This window comes from Phoca vitulina, unplaced genomic scaffold, assembly GCF_004348235.1.
Source record: "Phoca vitulina isolate PV1807 unplaced genomic scaffold, GSC_HSeal_1.0 scaffold7, whole genome shotgun sequence".
NCBI classification, from domain to species: Eukaryota; Metazoa; Chordata; class Mammalia; order Carnivora; family Phocidae; genus Phoca; species Phoca vitulina.
Genome location: NW_022589710.1, coordinates 61661866 through 61684884, shown reverse-complemented (window position 1 = coordinate 61684884; position 23019 = coordinate 61661866). Strand labels below are relative to the sequence as shown.

General features: G+C 49.3%; 1 protein-coding gene across 2 annotated transcripts; it reads right to left on the bottom strand.

The window, feature by feature from the left end:
• Positions 1-6786: 6786 nt before the first annotated feature.
• Positions 6787-22975, bottom strand: LOC116633263 (interferon alpha-inducible protein 27-like protein 2). Of its 2 annotated transcripts, none has more exons than XM_032405856.1 (6): positions 22812-22975; positions 10964-11108; positions 9842-9970; positions 8110-8139; positions 7505-7666; positions 6787-6995 (listed from the first exon to the last, which is right to left on the bottom strand). In XM_032405856.1, the coding sequence occupies exons 2-6, from the start codon at positions 11070-11072 to the stop codon at positions 6913-6915; spliced, it is 513 nt and encodes a 170-aa protein (XP_032261747.1). In that variant the 5' UTR covers positions 11073-11108; positions 22812-22975; the 3' UTR covers positions 6787-6912. The 2 variants fall into 2 exon arrangements, with proteins under 2 accessions (XP_032261747.1, XP_032261748.1); XM_032405857.1 differs by lacking the exon at positions 22812-22975 and adding an exon at positions 13429-13591.
• Between the last annotated feature and the right edge of the window lie 44 nt (positions 22976-23019).

Sequence of the window (23019 nt, the reverse complement as noted above, 5' to 3'; positions counted from 1 at the left end):
AACTCCATTGCCACCCCCCCCCACCACCACCACCTGGCTAGTAAGTAACAACCAACAGACGTCTACACTGTTGGGTGGAGCAAGTGTGCGGAGACCTTCTCCAAGATGCACACACCAAACGGAAGCCTAAAGCTGAAGGTGGAGCAGATACAGAGAAACCAGCTTCCACCGGAAGCGCAAGGTAACGTTAGTCAGAAGCTGATGGAACATTGATGGAGCCATAGCAACCCCTAAATCCAAACCCAGCTCGACTCCCGGGTAAGACTGAGCTCCCACGTGCAGACCCGTTTCTTGACATAAACACTGTTCGCTTCCTTGTCTCCACTGGGCTTGCGCAGCACACCAACGGAGCCTCGCCTTGCCCATCGCCCCACCCCGACCCCGGCACTCACTCTCCAACACCGCCTGCCCCTTACCGCCAGCACCCGTGACCCCATCCCAGCCCGCAGGACAGGCCGGAGGCGTCAGGGTGTTGGTCCCCACCCCCCAGAAGAGACCTCAGCCAATGATGGATTATAGTTGGGCATAAACACCCATCAGGTGGAATGACTCAGACCTGCCCCAGACTCCCAGGAATCTCTCTGGAGGATCAAGCCTCAGTTGCCCACAGGGCAAACTCACTCCTGAATGGATCCTTTCTTGGCTGCGTCTTTCCCCACCTCATCTTTCATTCCCTGTTGGTGCCCCCTGGGGTCACCTCCCAAACAAACCCCTTGGACTCAAGTCCTCATCTTGGAGCCTCAGCCCAAGACAACTTCCTGCCCTTTCCTCAGGCCCACCCAGGAGCCCACAAGGCTGAGCCCTCGACAACTGCAGCACCATATTAGATAGTTTCTGAAACTTGGCTGTGTTCAGGCCTTATCCTTCTCTCCTCTCAGAATGAGGCTCTAAGGTCTGTCTCACACTCCCCCTGGTCCGGACGCCAGCCAGGTCCAGACCTGTGGGCATTCCAGCAGAGAGCACAGCTCAGCTTTGAGGCTGGTTAAGGACTCTAGGGTAAATCACTCAAAACAGTCCCTAAGTCTTTGCAATCGTCAGGAAAAAGCCTGGCACAATTTCTGTTTGAAAAATGTTCCTTTTCGATGACCTTTTCCTCCAGAAAAATCCCTTTTACCAAAGACACTCGAGAGAGTCTGGCTGGGGCTGGCCCAAAGATGGCTAAAACTGTTGAACTCTTCTAGCTCCTCACCCCCTACCCTGAACCTCTTCATCAATTGGTTCATTATGAAAATAATTTTATCTCCCTGAATATAGGCCAGCTGTTCAAGGAGGCAGCTGGGAGGGAGCTGGTGGGCAAGGAGCCAGTTGAAGCCTCCGAATCTGGAAATAAACCACAAAGCCAGCCATTCTCAGCCTGGGCAAACATGCCTATCTTCAATAGCAGCAAGAGTTAGGGACTTTGGGTCTTTTCTTAACAGGTTCTTTTTTTTTTTTCAAGATTTTATTTATTTATTTAAGAGACAGAGAAAGAGAGTGAGCAAGCACATGAGTGGGGTGGGGAGGGGCAGAGGGAGAGAGAAAAGCAGACTGCCCTCGGAGGACCCCGGGATCGTGACCTGGGCCAGCGGCAGACACTTAACTGACTGAGCCATGCCGACGCCTCTTTTTTTTTTTTTTTAAGATTTATTTATTTGTTTATTTGAGAGAGAGAGAATGAGAGAGCACATGAGAGAGGGAGGGTCAGAGGGAGAACAGACTCCCCGCTGAGCAGGGACCCCGATCTGGGACTCGATCCCGGGACTCCAGGATCATGACCTGAGCCGGAGGCAGTTGCCCAACCAACTGAGCCACCCAGGTCACCGGTGCCTCTTAATAGGTTCTTGCAACGAGATCTATGAAACCGGGGCAGCAGCATCGCCTTTCCTGGAATGGTGTGTAGATTTTATAGGATGCGGCATGGGCAATGTCTTGACCCTAGGAGATCTGCTGTTGATGTTACTTGCTTTGATCCCCCTGTTCCGGCACTTTTAGCTTTGCTCTGTGGGTATTCAGGGTGCCTTAGCGGCATCTCAGAAGTTTCTGTGGGGATTCAGGAGGACTGTGGCAGGGCTCCCTTTCTTCTCTGACCCAGACGGGGTGCTGATGGAAGCCATAGAGCGGAGCATCCCTCCTGGGCCAGCCACCCTCCCCTCACCTCAGGACCCCTTTCTGTACCTACTGTTTTCCACACTCTCAGACCAGCCACTGTGGTCCCCCTTGGGTCCCTCTGCTCTCGGGTGGGGAAACCAGTGACGGCGCTGCATTTCCATCAGAAGGTGAGTATCTCCGGGCTGGGGGTGAAAGGAGAGAGAGGGCCAGAGACATCATTTCCCTTTTGTGTCTGAGCCTTCATTGATGTCTCCTGTCCGGCTCTGCGGCAGGAGTGGCTCTTGTCGACTTGGGACTGTACTGGGATCTGGCTGAGCCTTTTTTTTTTTTTTTTTTAATTTTCTTAAGGGTGGGGTAGAGGCAAAGAGCAAATCTTAAGCCTTGATCTCACAACCCTGAGATCATGACCTGAGCTGAAATCAAGAGTCAACTGCTTAACTGAGTGAACCACCCAGGCGCACCTGGCTGAGCCTTTCAATGAGCACCCCTCCCCCAGGTGTCAGAATGGGAACATCTCTTGGGCAGGTAAGATTCCCGAGAAGAATCCTCCTCCTTTTGTTCTGGCTGTTGTAACCTGGCTGCCAGCGCTCTGGGCGCCTATTGATGAAGAACGGGGGTCTCTACACTTGGATGGGAACTCTTCCCATTTTTTAGTATGAAGCTCCCGCTCTCAGCTGCATCAGGTGCCCCTTGTCCCAGAGACCCAAACCTTCCAAAAATAAAGTGCCAGTTGTCTGCTGGAGGGTACCCCTGGGGATCTGCCTCGTTCCTAAACAGATATCCAACAGACTTGTGCTGGTCCACCCCAATGCCTCCCTCCAGGAGTGGAGCCCTTGGGGGTCCTCCAGAGGAGAGCTGTCTCTTTCTCCCCTTCTCCACTGACAACTTAAGATTCAGCTTTCTTGGGACTGCTCAGTGGAACCATGTGTCCATGTGACTTCTGGCTCCCAAAGTTGTGTTCCTGTCATCTTCTCTCTCCTTCTCTTTGCTCACGTGGTGCTAAGCCTCTTTAGTCCATTACTATTATTGTAGTGATGTATGGAAAAGGACAGGTAAATGCAACCCTCTGTTGGACCGATTCCTCTATTGCTCGACATCAAGATCCCCTACTGTGTTCATTAGAATATGTCAGCTTGCTGTGAAAGAGACCCTCTTGGCTTAAACAAGAGAAATTTCTTTCTGTTAGTCAGTCAGATGAGTCTCAGCTGGGGGTGGGGGGGTGGGGTAGGGGTGGCTCGGCTCCCGGAGGCCCAGGCTGCCAAAGTCTTGTTCTGCCGTCCTTTTTTTTTTTTTTTTAAGATTTTATTTATTTATTTGACAGAGAGAGTGAGAGAGCACGAGCAGGGGGAACAGTAGAAGGAGAGGGAGAAGCAGGCTCCCCACTGAGCAGGGAGCCCAATGTGGGACTCGATCCCAGGACCTGAGCCGAAGGCAGACACTTAACCATGTGAACCACCCAGGCGCCCCCTTGTTCTGTCTTCCTTAATGTGCTGCTCTCATCTGCAGGTTCAAGATGGTCATTCCCCTGCCTGCAGAAGAACTCATGGGAAGGAGACCAGGGGGAAAGGTGAGCCCACCCGCTCCCTTTAACTGCATGCCCAGAGAATGGCATCCTTCATTCTATTCATCTTCCACTGGCCAGAACCCTGTCCAGATATACTGGAAATGCAGTCCTTCCGTGGGGAGCATGCACCTAGCCAAAAATCAGGGCCCATTTATTATGTTATAGTGTAGGGCAGAAGTCCAGGCAGGCTTCACCGAGTTGTCTGCTTCGGGTTGTTTTTTTTTTTTTTTAAAGATTTTATTTATTTATTTGACAGAGAGAGACACAGTAAGGGAACACAAGCAGGGGGAGTGAGAGAGGGAGAAGCAGGCTTCCTGCAGAGCAGGGAGACCGATGTGGGGCTCGATCCCAGGACCCTGGGACCATGACCTGAGCCGAAGGCAGACGCTTAACAACTGAGCCACCCAGGCGCCCCTGCTTAGGGTTTTACAAGACCAAAATCAAGTGTTCAGCCAAATGTGGCTTGCATTCGGAGCCCATGGTAAGAATCTTCAAATCCCCCTCCCGATTCTAATCTCTGATTCCTCCTCTGTGATGAGCAGAGAACATTCTCTGCCTTTAAAGGGCTCATATGATGAGCTTTGACACACCTGTATTATCTCCCTCTGTCATATAACTGAACATAATTATGGAAGTGGTATCTTATCATGTTCACAGGACCCACCACACTCTGAGGGCGGGACAGTATATGATGTTGAGGGTCACTGGGCACCGTGCTTAGAAATCCACCTACTCCATGTTATGCTGAGCGAAATAAGTCAATCAGAGAAAGACATGTATCATATGACCTCACTGATATGAGGAATTCTTAATCTCAGGAAACAAACTGAGGGTTGCTGGAGTGGGGGGGGGGGGGGGAGGGATGGGGTGACTGGGTGATGGACATCGGGGAGGGTATGTGCTATTGGTGAGCGCTGTGAATTGTGCAAGACTGTTGAATCACAGATCTGTACCTCTGAAACAAATAATGCAATATATGTTAAGAAAAAAAAAAGAAGAAGAATGTAGCAGGAGGGGAAGAATGAAAGGGGGGGAAATCGGAGGGGGAGATGAACTATGAGAGACGATGGACTCTGAGAAACAAACTGAGGGTTCTAGAGGGGAGGGGGGTGGGAGGATGGGTTAGCCTGGTGATGGGTACTAAAGAGGGCACGTTCTGCATGGAGCACTGGGTGTTATGCACAAACAATGAATCATGGAACACTACATCAAAAACTAATGATGTAATGTATGGTGATTAACATCACAGTAAAAAAATTAAAAAAAAAAAAAAAAAGAAATCCACCTACTCCAGAGGCCAAACCTGACAGCCAGAGGGGAAGAAGCAGGTCAGCATAAAACAGGTCCCCTGGGACCTGGGAGTGGAGCGAAGGAGGTCAGGGCAGAGTCCAGAACAATGGGTGGTCTTGCATAGTGGTCTGCTGGGCCTCGGCAGGGAGTGAGCCAACCTGTCCAACCTTCCAGATCCAGGGCAGACCCACATGCCCTGGTAGAGACCCGGACCTCCAGTTAAAGCAGGGGCATTTACCTTCAGCTCCAAGGAGGCCTTCAGAAGTTCTAATGAAGGCCTTGAAGTTGGCGGCATTATTTTGGGAATGTGTGTGTTTTGGTGGGGAGAGGATTCACAGCCTTTATCAGATTCTCCGAGGCATCGAAGAAAGAAAAGAAAGAAAAAGAACCAAATATTGAATTACTACCCTAAGGGGTGATTCCTATGGCTAGGTAGCAACCATGCTTCAGTGACCCAACTAGACACCACTGGTGGACATGGATGAGTCGCTTACCTTTTTTCAATTGTCCATAGTTCTACACTCCTAAGTTTGGTTCTTGTTGGAAACCAAGATCTTGTCAGGCTGCTGACAGCACCGAGAACAGAGTGTGCAGGGGTGCAGGTCTGCGACTGGGTCGATATCATGTTGGAAACCCTTGTCTCTCCATAACCCTCAGGATAGACCCCAAGCTTCTCTTCCCCAATATGCCTGCTATGGTATGAATGTTTGTGTACCCCAAAATTCACGGTGCAGTCCTAACTCCCAAGATGATGGTATCAGGAGGTGGGACCTTTGGGAGATGCTGAGATCATGAGGGTGGAGCCTTCCTGGGTGGGATTAGTGCCCTTACAAAGGAGGCCAGAGGGAGCTCTTGCCCTTCCATGACGTGAGGGCACAGCAAAAAGGGGCCCTCGAAGAAACAACTTCTCACCAGCAACCTAGGGCTGCCAGTGCCTTGATCTCTGACTTCCCAGCTTCTGGAACTGTGAAAAATACATTTCTGTTACTTATAAACCACCCAGTTTATAGGCTTTTTGTTATAGCAGACTAAGACTTTCTGTGCCTTCTGCTGGGCCCCAGAGCCCTGGGCTGGCCTCTGGCATGGCACTTAACCAGAGCACAGCATCGATGGCTGTCTACCTGTTGGTCCATCCCCCCAGCAGACTCTCCCAGCTGTCTAGAAAAAGTCCAAGTTCCCCAGCAAGTTCCCTAGCACCTGGCTAGGCCTGACCCACAGCATGTGCCCCAAGAGTTGTGGAAAGGAGGAGCAAATCAGTATATAAGCCAATTTTCCGATGCTCCAAGTTGGAAGCCATCCTAGTGAAGAGAAGTTTCTCTAAGATCTTGTTCTGGGAGGACGACATTTAGGGACTAGGGCCATGAATTAGAAAGGTCAGAGTCCCCGGCAAACTAGATTTCCCTTCTAGCTGCTGAGGAGAACAGCAAGGGCTGGACGGTGGACTTTAACTTGAGAATGGAGCAGTGACTCATGGGGCCTGGGCCTTCTGAGCCAGGCCACTTAGGACAGAGCCATTAGACCTGCAGCTTGGAGGGATGTCCTCGCCCGCCGGCCCCTGGCTCCCACCCGGGAACTGAGCCAAACACCCACCCTGGCTGAGATCTTTGAGGTCATTTGGACCAACTCCCCATGCTGAGAGGGACAAATGAAGGCCACAGAGGAGGTGGCCTGTCCCAAGTCACACACAGAGTCACAAGCTGGGCAGGGGCAGCCACCGGTCTGCACATTTTGGCCCATCCCAGCCGACTGCACCCCTACGCCATGTCACTCTGACCATAAGACTGGGAAAGAGGAGTGACCCGACCCCCTGACTTCAAGCCGGAAGGAAGGGATTCAGGAGGGGCTGCAACAACAATTTTTATTCCTTATTTTCCTCAGGGTACAGTTGTCACCCAGGGTTGGTCCCTCCCTGCATCGGGCGGGCCGGTGGCGGCAGGGCTCTTCTCCGCAGGCGGAGAGGCGGGAAACTATTACAGGCCCACCATGCGGGACACGAGCACTGTCCCCGCGGAGCCCAGGATGATTTTGGATGACAGTGAGAGTCCAGCTGCTCCTGGGGGAGAAGCAGAGGGTGAGCAGAGTGGGAAGGAGCCAAGCTCTTCAGAGCTGCAGAACTGGGCCAGCTCCGTGGGACAAAACCGTGAGGTCAAAGACTCCAGGGCCCCTCGGGAGGGTCTGAGGCCCCGGAACCCCAGTCAACACCCTCCTGTTTCCCACAGCCCTCAGGATCTCTGCCGTGGGAGGGCAGGGGCCTGCAGCCCTGGGGCATGCACTCCAATGGAGAAAGCCAGAACCGGGAGCTGTCACTCTCCAGGGAAAGAGGCTGAGCCCAGGTGAGGCGCACATCCCTGAGGCACCCAGCCAACCCACTGCGGGTAGCCAGCCTGAAGTCTGCACACCCCAGGCCAGGGTTCCATCCCTCCCTCCTGCACCTCCCAGAGGGAACCTGGAGGGTGACACTTAGGGACAGAGACTGAGGGTGGGTGAGGCTAAGATCTGGCCTGGGTCCTGAGGCTCTTGTCCTCCTCACGCTGCACAGCAAGCCCCGCCGGGGACACTTACCCACAGACTGCAGCATGGCCACCAGGCTGCCGGCGGCGACCCCGCCCCCGTTGGCGACTGCAGCCACGGACATCATCTTGGCTGCTAGCGAGGAGGCGGCGATCCCGGCCCCGGTGAAGCCCACGGCGCCCAGCACGGCGGGCACGGCCACCGTGGACAGGGCTGTGGGGAGAGGAGCTGGGTTAAGAGGAGGGCTCAGGGGAAGGGACCCCCCCACACACACTCAATCAGGCTCAGGGGGCTTCAGCGGGGGAGGGGGGCCAGGCAAGGGGGTGAACTCTGAGCTCAGGAGAGACTACGGGCATGGCCCATTTCTCAGAGAGGAAACAGGAGTTCGGAAGAGTTCAAAGTCACACCCAAGGTCACACAGTGAATGTCCTGTGTGAGAGGAGATGGGGACCCTGCTGGGACTGCGTCCATTGTACAGTTTCCATGACACCTGTGGGTCCAAGCTCCTTGCTTCCTGTTTCCTGTTCCTGGCTTCCTGCCCATCTCCATGGATTCACCTCCTCCCCAACATCTGCACAAGGCCTGGACAAGGATGGTTGCTCCCAGGCTCGGGGGGGCCAGATAAGGACTTGAACCCCTTCCCTGCAGAGACTCACCTCCTCCTATCACAGCTGCTGCAGCCTTGGCTAGAAACCAAAGAACATTCTGTGAGTGGATCCACACTGGCCTCCCCCTGGCTCCCTGAACCTACAGCCCACCTAGGGGGATGGCGCTGCCCATGTTGAGAGACGGGAAGAAATGACCTCACCTGAGGCTTCCCTGCTTCATTCAGACAAGGGGGATTTCTGGGGAAGGGGACCCTGCAGCCTTGAGCTTGGCAAGGATTGCTAGGGAGTCTGATTCCAGACTCAAATGACTTGTCCCAAATGGATTTGCATGCTTTTTTAACCTGGAGCTATCTGGAGACAGGGTTTGAGGTCCTCGTTCCAGAAAACCCAGTTATCACATAGAGTGTTTTTTTTCAATCTGTGTGTGGCTTGGTCGATGGGGGGGCTGTTTGTGGGGAGAGCAGAAATGAATCTTTCTCTCTGCCATCCAAGCCTGATTTGTTTAAAATAAACAAAACAAAACAAAACAAAAACAAACACACCCTTACAGATGTGGCAAAGCAGGCATGCTGCCCCGCATCCCTTCTTGGGTGAACGAGGGATACTTGGCAGAGTGGTTTAGGGCTTGGTGTTGGTCGAGGCGAAGGAACAGGATGCCACGCTCTCTGAACAAGGGAACAGCACCCCTGACCTCAGTTCAGGGTCAATGTTTTCTTAGTGGGAGATTATATAACTTTCTCATATTGTCCAGCAAATCTTTTCAGACTGCAATAAGCCTTCATGGAGAGAGATGTGCTTCATTTCACACTGCCTGGCAAATCAGGGCAAGCACTGTTGAACACCTGAACAGTGCTTGAGATGAGTCAAGGTCAGACCTGTTGCCCCCTCCTCTGGGAAGCTGCCCCAGAGGCATCCAATCAGAACTCAGCATTGCCTCCCCTGTGGCCGCAGCCCCTCAGAGCGCTAAGACGCTAAGACCCTGTAGGTGTTCATGGGCCTGGCTCTCCAACCCGGTGGGTCCCTAGGGGGCAGGCACAGGTCTTGATCCGCTGTAGCCATAGGGGCCAGGCCTACAAAAGAGTGCAGGAATGAACTCTGCCAGCTCCCCAGGAAGAGAGCCTTGGGGTGATAGGAAAGGAAGTTAAAAGGTGAAAGCCAAACCTGAGTGATCAGAGGGGCCACCTAGGTAGGGTGATGGAGTCAGAGACTTAAGAATCAAGAGCCCGGTTAGAAGGTATTTGCTGCTGGACATTATGGTTTGGCAGGAAAGGTGATGCCAGGCTGGCCGGCAGCTTGGCCTATCTGGGTCCCGATGTGCACAGAAGGCTCATGGGAAAGGGGTGCTATTCCCTTGCTAGCCTGCTGTGGGGCTTCCCCAGTTGTCATCCATGGGAGGGTGGTCTGGTCTTTCTGGGCTATTCAGAACCTGCCCTGCCCTGAGGCCTCCTCCCTACCCCAGGTTCCCTGCATTTGAGTTCTACTTCCAGTCCCAGGCTTGGGAGAAACCCCACCTCCCTGCCCAAGGCCCTTGGCCAACGGTCCCTCCTTCTTCCGGGGTTGTTATGGGATTAAGGCAACTGATAAATGTTAAGTGCTGAGCATAGTGACTAGGACAGCAGAGCACTGGATAAAATCCAGCTGTCCTGATTATTTTAAGGATTGCTTATCATAAGCTCAGGAATCCTTGTATTTCTGGTAAACAGGAAGGACTGCTGGCTGCAGCCCAGGCCCTGACTTCCTTGTCAAACTTGCATGTATTGGGTTACCCAGGGCCAGTTACCTCCGACCTTGGAAACAGTCAAGTTTACCACAGGGGATCCCAGCAGGCAGGAGGCTTTCAGTGTCCCCAGCAGGGATCCCAGGGAAGTTGTGGCCTGGCTCAGAGCAGCTGTGGATGACAGGGTGAGTCCTGAGAAAGAACAGAGGGTGAGTGCACAGGGTCGGAGGCCCCGTCCTCCCCATTCCATACTATGCTGCTGTTTGTGCTGGGGAAGGAGGGAGGGCCCTGGGTGTCTGCACCAGGAGAGCGACAGCTAAGTGGCAGTGTTTGCAACAATTGGAAGCCAGTACTAAATACTCACCTAGTGACCCTGACAATTTCAAAAACATAGTTCTCAGGGTGGAAAAAGCAATACAATGAGGTCGGCAGCACACTATTCTATACATAAATTAAAACACCTGCAAACAGAAAGCCAACACCCATTTTGCAAAAATACATATGAAAAACAGGTACACATTAAGCATATCAGAAAGGTTGACTTTGAGGGAGGGAGTTAATGCGGGCTGGGGGGGGTGGGGCGGTTAAAAAAGAAAACCACAGGCCCAAAATGGCGTCACTTCCGTTAAGGCCCCAAGTGTAAACCAAGACTTAATACCTAACCTGACAGCAGTTTCAGTCCCCCAGGAATATAACCCTTAACCAGTCAACATGGGATTTCCCAGAGAGCACTAGGGAATTTACTGAGGGGTCCCTTCCATTCCCCTTAGGAGGGTGACCTTGCCTAAAACAATGGTTTCTCTCCTAATAATTTCTTTTTTTCTGCTCTCTACCTTTTAAAAACTTGAATTTTCTGTAGCCCTCTGGAACTCCCCTCTCCTTGCTAACTGGGAAGCTGGCCAAATTCATGAACTGACTACTGATAAAGCCAGTTAGATCTTTAAAATGTACTCAGTTGAATTCTTGTTATATAACAGAGGCAAAAGGGAAGATAAACAGCGAGAATAAATAGCTAAGACTGGAGAGGGCGCTCACACAAACTAATGAAGAAAATGGGCCCAAACCGAAGAATTTTGTTAAAATCAGGACACGTCAGTGAAAACCAAGGAGGTGAAGCTAGAAATGGACTCTGTCCCTCCCCATCCATCTCCTCGCCCCCCCACCAGCCCCCCTGGGAGCACTCACCTATGGACACCACCTCTGTGGCTTTGGCCAGGCTCACTGACATTACTTTGGACGCCATTACCTTAGAAGCCAGGGAAGACACTGAAGTGGCTACCGGGAAGAATTCCATGGCGCAGAAAGTGACAAGCACCCAGCCGAGTCTAATCTGCAGAGAGGACAAAATTCAATCCAAGAAAATGTGAGGATCTGATTGGCTTTATTCAGCGAATCATGCATGTATTGGGCTGAAAGGATTTCAACACCTCCATTTCGACCTCAGTTTTCCTTTCTAATTGACTAGGTTCCTCTTATAGCTTATTTTTTAACTCAGGCAGGAGCCTGGGCGGGCCAAGCCTCCCACGGTGGGAACCGAAACTACCCCCCCACTCCCCAGCAATAAAGACCCAAGGCAATGACCTTCACTGCCCATCTGCAGTATTCACTGATTTTGTCCCACATTTTCCTTATGTAAACCTGGCAATATTTTCAGCACTTTGGAGACAGTCTTTGGGACACTGGTCCACTGTCTTCCCTGCACTGGCCTCACTAAAATAAATCCCTTTCTTGTGTCACCCCTGCTCTCTCTCTCTCTGCCTTTGGATTTTGTCAGCGGCGAGTGGCTGAGCCTGGTGCTCTTGCACCCTGCCCCCTGCCCCCTGGTTACAGGGCAGCAGTCCATGCAGCAGTCCATGCAGCAAGCAGAGAGATGCTCTGAGAAGCTACGCAAAAATGAAGGCTTTCCTAAGAAGGAAAAGGTGAGGTACGGTGTCAACAGCAAAAGAAAAGAAAGGATTGTTTCAGGCCAGGACATCAGGGAGAAACGGTTTGTATCACGCAGGTGGCAGACGACCTCACTACTGCTGAGCCGGACATGTCAGGTGGACTTTCAAAAGGTCACCTTCCTGGGAGAGGTTGACATTGTGATGAAGTCTTGGTGTGCTGTGGTGGGGGGGCAAATGACTCCAATGCGGGCTTATTTCTTTTTGAACGGGGTGGAGCTTTGATGGGGAAAGGGGACACCCGAAGTGGGGGTCATGCCCACAACTTTGAAAAACTCGAGGGGCTCCAATGGGGACAGAGAGACTGCTCTGAGCTTGTCAGGGCAGCAGGTCTGGAAAGGGTCCTGGAAAGGATTAAGGGAGGGTAGGAAGTGGCCTTTCTTTCTCCAGGCAGGCTGCTTCCTTCCTCCCACCTCCCAAACTGCAGCGCCAACTTCTTAACTCTTTCTGGGACTTTCTTAAGTTTCCACAGAGCAGTTTATTTTTTTTTTTTTTTAAGATTTTTATTTATTTGGCAGAGAGAGAGAGAGCACAAGCAGGGGGAGCGGCAGAGGGAGAGGGAGAAGCACGCTCCCCGCTGAGCAGGGAGCCCGATGCGGGGCTCGATCCCAGGACCCTGGGATCATGACCTGAACCGAAGGCAGATGCTTAACCCACTGAGCCACGCAGGTGTCCCTCCAGAGAGCTGTTTAAAAGGCACCAGAATTAGGAAATAAGAACCAATTATGTTTTAAGGCACACACTGTCATCAGGTTTCTCTGGGTTCCTGTTCTCATGCCATCCCCCCGACGAGGGAAACAAAGGCAAGAAAAACGTAGCTTAAATTCAATCTCCTTACAGCTTGTAGCTCACTGATAGATACCTGAAATGTGCAGCATGACATGACCCCAGGAATTCATATCTGCCTCAATGCCTTCATGTTTGTTTTATTACAGACTAAAAGTAACCCTAGCTTAACAGCAGCTAGTCCCTCGAGGTCCTGAAAGCCTTGTTTCCAAACTCCTTAGAGACTTACACTATCCCTACCCCCACTTATTAAAAAGTATATAATAATCAGTCACTCCTCCCAGTCCCGTGCAGCTCTTCCTGCCTATGGGTCCTGTCCCCGTGCTATAATAACACCTTTTTGCACCGTAAAACGTCTCAAGACTTCTTTCTCGACTGGTGGGCTCAACGATCCCCCATCATCCTCACTTAAGACAATGAGAACAAAGAGATTACTATCCCCATTTTATAGATGAGGAAAGGCCTCTGGCACAGAGGGGGCAAGTGATTTGCCCCAAGTCCAGCTGCTTCCAAAGCCTGGGCTTGGAATGTCTCCGATTTGGTTCCTCCTGACACTTGTCTTTTTCCTCTGCTTAGCCCACTTCCACCCAGGCTTGAACAAGGTTTATCATCCCAGAGTCCCACGGCCAAAGGGCAGGTGTGGGCTAGAATTCCCTTCCCTCCCTCCTGACCGACCTCATGAAAAACGAAAGAGCCTTCTGGGAGCTTGAACAAGGCTTATCATCCCAGAGTCCCACGGCCAAAGGGCAGGTATGGGCTAGAGTTCCCTTCCCTCCCTCCTGACCGACCTCATGAAAAACAAAAGAGCCTTCTGGGAGCAGATTCACATGGGCTTCCCTTGCATGCACTGAGCCCACCACCCACCAGAGGCTGGAGGCCACGGAAGAGAGAGCAGCCTCTGTCCACCCCTCCCTGTCTTACCCAGAAGCAGATTTTCTATGTAATAGACTCCAAGGTCTCAGCTTGGATATGTTTTCCAGAAGATCTGACTCTGGATATTTATAACAACTCCCTCTTTGACTGGAGCACAGCCAATGAGATAGGTTTTGTTTACTGGAAACTGGAAACCGAAACTGGAAACCGGAACTGGAAACCGAAACAAGAATTGTTACTCGGGTTTTGGGGCTGGCCAAGTAATAGAAATTGACCAGGTGGGGCGCCTGGGTGGCTCAGTTGGTTAAGCATCTGCCTTCGGCTCAGGTCATGATCCCAGGGTTCTGGGATCGAGCCCCGCATCGGGCTCCCTGCTCTGAGGGAAGCCTGCTCTCCCTCTCCCACTCCCCCTGCTTGTGTTCCCTCTCTTGATGTCTCTCTCTGTCAAAAAATAAAATCTTAAAAAAAAAAAAAAGGAAATTGACCTGGGGGGGGGGGGGGGGGGGGGGGGGGATTGGATGTAGAGAGCAAGATGAGCCACTCATGTCAAGCAGTAATGTCAGCAGCCAAGGGTGTTGCCTCTAAGACCAGACATCACCAAAAACCAGTACAGGCTGATGACACATCCGGAACTGAGAACTAGCAGAGCCAGAAGTCTGCCAGGGTCCAAGATTGATTAAATCCCTTGAAAAGGGGAGGATTTTTTTTTTAAGATTTTATTTATTTATTTGACAGAGAGAGACACAGCGAAAGAGGGAACACAAGCAGGGGGAGTGGGAGAGGGAGAAGCCAAGCAGGGAGCCCGACGCGGGGCTCGATCTTAGGACCCTGGGATCATGACCTGAGCCGAAGGCAGATGCTTAACGACTGAGCCACTCAGGCGCCCCAAAAAGGGGAGGATTTTTGTAGCAAACTGGGTACACCCTCTTTTTTTTTTTTTTTTGAAAGAATATTTATTTGAGAGAAAGAGAGCACAAGAGCACGAGAGGGCAAATGCAGGGAAGGGCAGAGGGAGACAGAGAAAGAATTCTCAAGCAGACACCCAGCTGAGCATGGAGCCCAACACAGGGCTCCATGTGGGGCTTGATGTGGGGTTTGATCACATAGCCCTGAGATCGTGACCTAAACCAAAACCAAGAGTTGGAGGCTCAACCCACTGAGCCACCCAGGTGCCTCTTGTTCATTAACTTTTTACCTCTTGTTCTATCTTGTTTGTTGTATCTTATACTTTGCTTTGTGTGCCGTGTTAAGAAGCCAAAGTAACCACATAGTTAAATGTCATTGAGTTTGGAATCCTGAACCTACTTCATAATTGCATTAACTTTGCTTTGTAATTGAATAAAGTTGGCATTGTGGAAAGACACACTCATGTGTGTGCTTTCATAGTGTACTTATGACATGGAAGTTCTAGGCAAGGGTTTTATTTTATTTATTTTTTAAAAATTTCATTTATTTATTTGACAGAGAGAGAGAGACAGCAAGAGAGGGAACACAAGCAGGGGGAGCACCAGAGGGAGAGGGAGAAGCAGACTCCCCGCTGAGCAGGGAGCCCAATGCGGGACTCAATCCCCGGACCCTGAGATCATGACCGGAGCCGAAGGCAGACGCTTAACCCACTGAGCCACCCAGGTGCCCCAGGCAAGGGATTTATTGGGGCTTATGCTCGAGCAACAAGGAGACAGCACGAAAGAAAGGATCCTTCAGGCTAAACAAAGGCCAGGGAAAGTTTTTAAAGAGGCCAAGGTGGGAAAGGAGTGACATCTAAGCATATAGCGGGGAGAGATACAAGAAGTTGAGTATGCAGGTGCACTGGACAGAGCATGCTTTGTCATGCATCGGGTGTCTCATGAGCATGTTAAATCTCCACCCCTGGGTGTGATTTTTAGTATTATAATGAGGGAAAAAGTTGGTGGAAAGTCAGCGTTGGGGTCAACCTCAGTGCAGACTGGTTTGGTTGGGTCTTCGCCAGGCTTCCTAGTCGAGTCCCCTCTTTGGTAGGCATCCTGCTTCCACATTCCTGCAAGATATGCTGCTCAAGGGGCATAGGGTTTCTGCTATCCAGGAACGCTGGGCGTCAGGATTGAGGGGACCCAAATCCAGTCCCTGCTGTGTCTCAAAACCATTGCCACTTTGAAGGCCTCCCTTCTCTTCTTGCCTTGAATTGTTTGAAAGTAAGGTAATCTCTACATAAGAAACCTTTACCTACAACACAGAGCAAACTACGTTAACATTCCTGCCTGTAACTCTCAAACACAATCTAGAGCTTAAACTGTACCCAAGGTAATAATCGATATTGTTTAAAGCTCTAAAAGGAACTTAAAAAATGCAACTGATACCAACCCAAAAGCAGGTGGCAACCCAGTGACTGCAACCAAGGACTTGGTCAAGGCAGACAGATAACCCCGCAATTAGAGCCTAAAATCTTCTCTCAAGAATTATAATCAACCTTTGATTTTATGTGCTTAAACTTTGAGGCTGATTTCTCCTTCCTTTCACCTTTAAAATTCCTCCCCTGCATGGAGGTAGTAAGATGGTTGGTTGTCTGGGACATTAGCCTGCCATCTTCTTGGCTAGTGGGCTTTCTCAAATAAATTGTATACTTTGCTTCAACAACTTGTCACTCAACTTATTGGACGGTCCTGAGGTGAGCAGCTCGATCGCAGGTTCAGTAACCCTGTCAGGGGTACAGAGGAGGGTCTTAGTGTCCCTGCAGAGGTTGTTTCTTAAGTAACTTTTATTTAAAATAGTCAATATACCCACATGGCACATTTTGCGGCAGCCTGCCTTTGGTCCCTACACCAGCCAAGGGAAACATGAAGTTATTATAGAGAGGATCTGGTCACTGTATCCACCGCCATCAGCTAATATAAAGTGCTTTGTCATTTAATTCAGGGACAGGATGTACTGTCTGCATAATACAGTTCATAACAAATCTGATCGAAGTTCTAGAACAAAAGGATAAATACTGATTTCTAATAAAGACAAGAAGGTGGTTTTCAGAATAATATTAATCCTTGCAGTGGCCAACGTTCAGTTATTCAGAAAGCCTCTACTGAAGGCTGGCCCATCACGCCAGACACCGATCCAGGCACTGAGACAGCACAAGACCCAAACGAGATCAAAGTACCTGTCCTCACAGTTTACAAGCCAGCAGGAGGGAGGGGGGATGAAACCAGATAAACAACTGTAAAGTCACACAGTCTATTATTTGAAGAAGTAGCAAGGCAAAAGGAGGTGGAGGTATGAGCCAGGCAGAATTATGGGCGGAAGTCCTTCCCGGTAGAAGGAACAGAGATGGCAAAGAGCCAGGTATGAGAGGAACAGGGAGGAGGCCAGTGTGGCTACAGCAGGTGGTTGAGAGAGAGAGGTAGGAGCTAAAGTCAGAAGCTGACAGGGAGCCAGGCCATGTGGGGCCTCATAAGCCATTGCAAGGACTTGGTCTTAGTCTCTGAGCAAAATGGGAAGGTCTTGCAGAGGCGGACAGAGAAATGGCACCATCGGGTTCACGATAGCTGTTGCATTGAGAACAGATTGAAAAGGTGTGCTGGAAAGTGGAACATTTGACTCTTCGGAGTTTAAGGATCTTTTTGGTTAAGTCCTTGGGTTTCTCGGGGCCAAACTAATACCTAAATGGGATGTGCTGCTGGGTTGGGGTTGTGCAGTGTTTTATAGTGTACCTTGTTTCATGGAAATTTTCTTGAGGCTGGTGGGTGACGTAGTTCAATTTAACCTGTTTGATGACCAACTTATCCTAACACAGGAGTCTTTGGGTTTGGGGGCGATTGCTCTAATAGCGCTTAGGTTCTCGACCCGTGCCCACCAATTTTTGTGGCTTTTTGGCTTTGGAAATCCCCGTTAGCAATAGCCTTTATCTACATAAAATAAGACAAACATATGCATCTCGGCACACCAACGGTACCCAAGAAATGTTACTGTGACTGGCCAAGAGAAATTGTTGTGCACACCACCAGCAATTCTCAGCGTGGACTAACCCAGAAGACTAGTAAATGGGGACTGCACACTAGAGCTGGGGAAGGAATCCCCAACAACCAGGGAATTGTGAACTGAACACAAGGGACTGGGGACTCAGGTTCTGGGCAGAACTGTCTGCCAGCTGAAGCTGACCTGCTAAACCCAGGACTGGAGAGCGAATCTGATGGGGAGCTCGATGCAAAGAGAGCAGAGCTCAGAACTGAAAGGAATTTAGCCCTAGTCCTACACGGCAGCATGGGCTGGTGGTGAACAGCATGACGTTCTGGTTAACGACATGGAAACGTGTAGTAAAAGCTTCCATTCCATTTGGCTCAGAAATTTTGCTTTTTGGAATTCTTTTTAAGAAAAGAATCAGACACGCACACAAAAATGTCAGCACATGAATGGTTATCATGGTGTTACTGATGACAGCAAATGTTTGAAACAGGAAATCAAGTCAATAAAATGTTGTACCTCCACATAATACAATTCTACGCAGCCACTGATCATGGAGGCAAAGGCAGGTTTGCCACAATGTGAAAGAAGCCTGAGCTCAGGGACCCTTTCCTGCGCTGGCTCCTTCTAAGATCCCGAGAGCGATTCTTGCCATGTGTTCACATCACTATTCTCATTATTTGCAAAGGTAGGATATTCTAAGAGTAATTGGTTAAAACTGCTGTCTCTTCCCAATCTGACTTCCCTCTGCCATACTTCCCCAGTTTTGGATATTATAGTGCCACTGGGATGTTGTATTGTAATGATAATTTTTTAAAGAGTTCTCCCTCCCCAATTATGTAAGCTTCAGGCCTCTAAAACTTGGATCTGTCCCCATTTATAGATTTAGATTTATTGACATGGGGAATTGTTCATTAGGTACTGTTGAGAAAAAGAGGCACCTTATCAAATGGTGGTAAAGAAACACCAAATTACTGCGTTTATATGTACGTACTCTGTGGTTTTTATGTTTTAATGCATGGTGCTTGGAGCTTCTTCAGAGGTCTGGGCAAGGCGTTAGGTGAATTATGATGACTCAGGTGTAAGTTATTTTTACCATCTGAGTGGGAAACAGGTTTTTTATTATTTTTTTAATTTAAATTCAACTAATTAACATAGTGTATTAATTTCAGAGGTAGAGTTCAGTGATTCATCAGTTGCATATAACACCCAGTGCTCATTACATCACCTGCCCTCCTTAATGCCCATCACCCGGTTACCCATCCCCCCAACCCCCTCCACTCCAGCAACCCTCAGTTTGTTTCCTGAGATTAAGAGTCTCTTATGGTTTGTCTCCCTCTCTGGTTTCGTCTTGTTTCATTTTTCCCTCCCTTCCCCTATGATCCTCTGTCTTGTTTCTCAAATTCCTCGTATCAGTGAGATCATATGATAATTGTCTTTCTCTGATTGATTTATTTCGCTTAGCATAATACCCTCTAGTTCCATCCACATCGCTGCAAATGGCAAGATCTCATTTTTTTGATGGCTGAGTAATATTCCATTGCATATATATATACCACATTTTCTTTATCCATTCATCTGTTGATGGACATCTAGGCTCTTTCCACAGTTTGGCTATTGTGGACATTGCTGCTATAAACATTGGGGTGCACATACCCCTTCAGATCACTACATTTGTATCTATGGGGTAAATACCTAGTAGTGCAATTGCTGGGTCATAGGGTAGCTCTATTTTTGACTTTTTGAGTCCATACTGTTTTCCAGAGTGGCTGCACCAGCTTGCATTCCCACCAACAGTGTAGGAGGGTTCCCCTTTCTCCGCATCCTCGCCAACATCTGCCGTTTCCTGACTTGTTAATTTTAGCGATTCCAACTGGCGTGAGGTGGTATCTCATTGAGGTTTTGATTTGGATTTCCCTGATGCCGAGGATGTTGGGCATTTGGGAACAGTTTCTGCACTGCCATGCAACCACGTCTGACACCAGATGTGTGGGCTGTTCTGTACCAAACAATGCTCCATTTCTCTATGGACAGCAGTTCAGTGTCCTGCAATTCAACGCAATTCTGACACTAACTGCAGTTAACCCCACAGGTTAAGGGCTCAGGGTCATAAGACTGCCTCCCTTAGATGCTAATCCTAAGAAATGGGTCCCAGGTTACCCACAAGTTCTGTCCACCTTGGCTGCACATTGGGAGTTCCCATGACCCCCTCCTTGGGTTGGACAATTTGCTAGAAAGGCTCACAGAACTTGGGAAAATGCTTGACTTACTATTACTGATTGATTACAAAGTTTATTAAAGGGTACAAATGAGCAGTCGGATGAAAAATTATATAGGGTGAGGTCCTGAACACAGGAACTTCTTTCTGTCCCATGGTTTGGGTGTGCCACCCTTCCAGCCCATGGATGGATGTGTTCTTGTTTACTACCCCGGAAGTTCTGAGAACCCCACATTTTAGGGACTTTATGCTTCCTCACGTAAGCATGATCAACTCAGTTTTCTCTCCCGTTCCCCTCCTTGGAGGTTGGGGCTTAAAGTTCCAAGCTTCTAATCATGGCTTGGGATTTCTGGTGACCAGCCCCCACCCAGGGGCCCACTAAGAATCATCCCATTAGAACAAAAGATGTTCCTGTCACCCAGGAAATTCCAAAGGATTTAGGAGCTCTGTGTAAGATACTCCACATACTCAACCTCTAATCACGCCCTCCTTCCTAATCTCTGGAAACCATTAATCTGTTCTCCATCCTGTAATTTTGTCCTTTCAAGACGGTTACATGCCCTGTAGACAAGGACTTTCTTCACTCAAAATAATACCCTTTAAATCTATCCAAGTTGTGTGTGCCACTAGTTCACTCTTTTCTATTGTTGAAGAGATGTACCATAGGTTTTCCCCCCAGCTTTATTGAGATATAATTGGCATACAAATTTTGTAGGTTTAAGGTGTACAACATAATGACTTAATATATGTATATATTACAAAATGATAACCACACACCACAGTTTAACCATCCATCTATCATAGGACATTTTGGTTGTTTCCAGTTTGGGCTGTAACAAAAAAAGCTGCTATGAACTATGAACAGGAGCTATATGACAAAGTCAGTACTCGTCACTTCTGGTGCTGGGTTTAACTATGAAAGTGGGCACGGGGAACCAGCCCTCAAGCTAAGGTCAATGGCTTTCTCATTCATTCATTCAACAAACACCCATGACTCACTACGTCAGCCAGACACTGACTAGGCATGTTAGGGAATACCAAGATGAATCTGAAGGAAATTCTTTGAGGTACTTGTAATCTAGGAGAACTAAGACAAGAAAGTAAATCTCCCAATCTAACGCAGAGCTGAAAGTGCTACACTCCATAGAGAACAAGCTGGGAGTCCTGAAGGAGATGCTTGTTGAAATAAATTATTGTGATACTTTATTTAACTTCAGCCACAAGTTGTAAGCAATGTTCTGCAAGGAAATTCTTTCTCTCTCGGCCTCTTCAATTTCAATCCTTTCACACTTAGAACTAGATATTGAGCTAAGTGTCATGAAACTCGTTTGGAGACAATTTCCTTGTCAGGTCTAACACTCTCTAAGGAACCTGCTTTGGAGAGCAAGGAAACTGTGCACTTACCATTTTCTTCTCCCTCTTTGTGCCTCCACTAAAACTGACTCAGAAAGAATGCCATTTTAAAGTTGTTTTTTTTTTTTATATTTATTTGACAGAGAGAGAGATAGCGAGAGCAGGATCACAAGCAGGGAGAGCAGGAGAGGGAGAAGCAGGCTTCCCCCCGAGGAGGGAGCCCGATGCGGGGCTTGATCCCAGGACCCTGGGATCATGACCTGAGCCGAAGGCAGACTCTTAATGACTGAGCCACCCAGGCGCCCCGGAAGAATGCCATTTTAAAATATCATCCATAATAATCGGGGGGAAACACCCCCTCATATCGTGAAAAAATAATGAATAAACAAAAACACCATCTAATCTGATGTCAAAATTTCCATCTCACATGCAAATTTCTAACTTCTCCCTTTTCCCCAGCTTAGGTCTGATCCAGGCTCTGAGACATAGAGCTGGGAAAAGGGGAGGTAATCTGCTCCTCATCCCTCTTTCGTCTACTTCCTCTCCTTTTGGCTACTTCCTCTCCATACGGCTGCTTTCAACTGCCCAAAGCCATAAGAGATAAAGGGGCGAAAAGCTATTTTAACTTAGCTGGTGCTGTTTGCAAATCTTTCTTGCCTGTCCAATAGAGTTGTCTCCTCCAACATGGAGGATGTCCAAACAAAAGCTACTCTTTTCTCTCCTAGAATGCTGTGATGGTTAACTTTCTGTGTCCACTGTGCCTGGAAATTTGGTCAAACGTTATTCTAGATGTTTCTGTGAAGGTGTTTTTGGGACGAGATTAACATTTAAATCTGTGGACTCTGAGTAAAGCAGATTACCTTCCACAGTGTGGGTGGGCCCCATCCAACCAGTTGAAGGCTTTAATAAAACAAAGACTGACATCCTCTGAGCGAGAAGGGATTCTGCCAGTTGACTGTCTTTGGACTCTTCCCTGAGTCTTCACCCTGCTGGCCTACCTCATCCAAGTTTGGTTATGTCAAGCCTCTGCAATCACTCTGGGCCAATTTCTTAAGACAAATTTCTCTCTCTGTATTCTGTATATACATATTCTGTTGTCTCTGTTTCTCTGGAGAACCCTGACTAATACAGATGCTTTTGCCAGTTTTTCAGAGACCTCCACTGAGAATCTCCACCATGCCCCATTTTGACCGCAAGTCCCACTTCAGGGGCCCTATTTCTAGCCTGTTTCTGCTGAGGACCCTTTTGCCACCGAACAGCCCTGTTAGGTAAGGTTCTGTCAGGACAACGCTGCAATCCTCCAAGGTGTGTAACTAGCCCAGAGGGGACAGGAACCCCTGTCCTGCCATGTAGGGACATGCAGCCCTTCCTCCTCACTCTGCCATGTGGACAGCTTCAGTCTCTAGTCATCAGACTTCTTCAGACACTACCTGGGCACAGGCTTTATGCACCCAGGCCCTTGGGGACACACTGGCAAGTTCCCTCAAGAAATTAGTTAAGTTCTGTCCCATGGTGGCTCCAAGGCAGGGTGAGGAGGCTCACTTGACCTAAACTTTATGAATTCCTTTAGGACTTCTCAAGGTCACCAGCCAGAGACAGCATATGGGAAAGGTTTCCCAGATGGCGTGGTGACGCCCACATCGAAAAGGTGACTGTCTACTGTGAAGCTGATTTCTCTGCATATAACAAAGGAGCCAGTTGAGCTTGGCAATGAAAGCATGAGCTTTGGAGTCAGGCGGACCTAGCCTAACCAGCAATGAACAATAGGTGAGGCATGAAAAAAAAAACAGAGAAAACAGCACCTCTGATACAGGCTGGTTGGATTGTAAATTAGATGCTAAAACGTTTGTAAGGCTCCAGGCACACAGTAGGTACTTCATTCGTGGACAGCCACTGCACTAAAACTAGACCAAGAATAGAAGAAAACGCGTACCGGTGCACGAGCTGGCACTGAGCCGGATGCTGAACCGCCGAATCACCCGCTCCATCTGCTACCTAAGCCCGGGAGGAGAACCGCCGGCCCAACCTCACCTTTACTACCTCTCACCACTCTCTGCGCCTGCACTGCGGATATCTGCGATCCGCCGCGGCGGCAGCGAATCACGCGGCGGCGTCTAGATGGGGGCGGGACTTCCTGTCGC

Excerpts from the sequence above, each read along its gene's own strand:
- LOC116633263 (XM_032405856.1), bottom strand. The coding sequence starts at position 11,072 with ATGGAATTCTTCCCGGTAGCCACTTCAGTGTCTTCCCTGGCTTCTAAG. Across the intron at positions 9,971-10,963 it reads CACAGAGGTGGTGTCCATAG|GACTCACCCTGTCATCCACA; the intron begins GTGAGTGCTCCC and ends GTTCTTTCTCAG. Across the intron at positions 7,667-8,109 it reads AGCAGCTGTGATAGGAGGAG|CCCTGTCCACGGTGGCCGTG; the intron begins GTGAGTCTCTGC and ends CTCTCCCCACAG.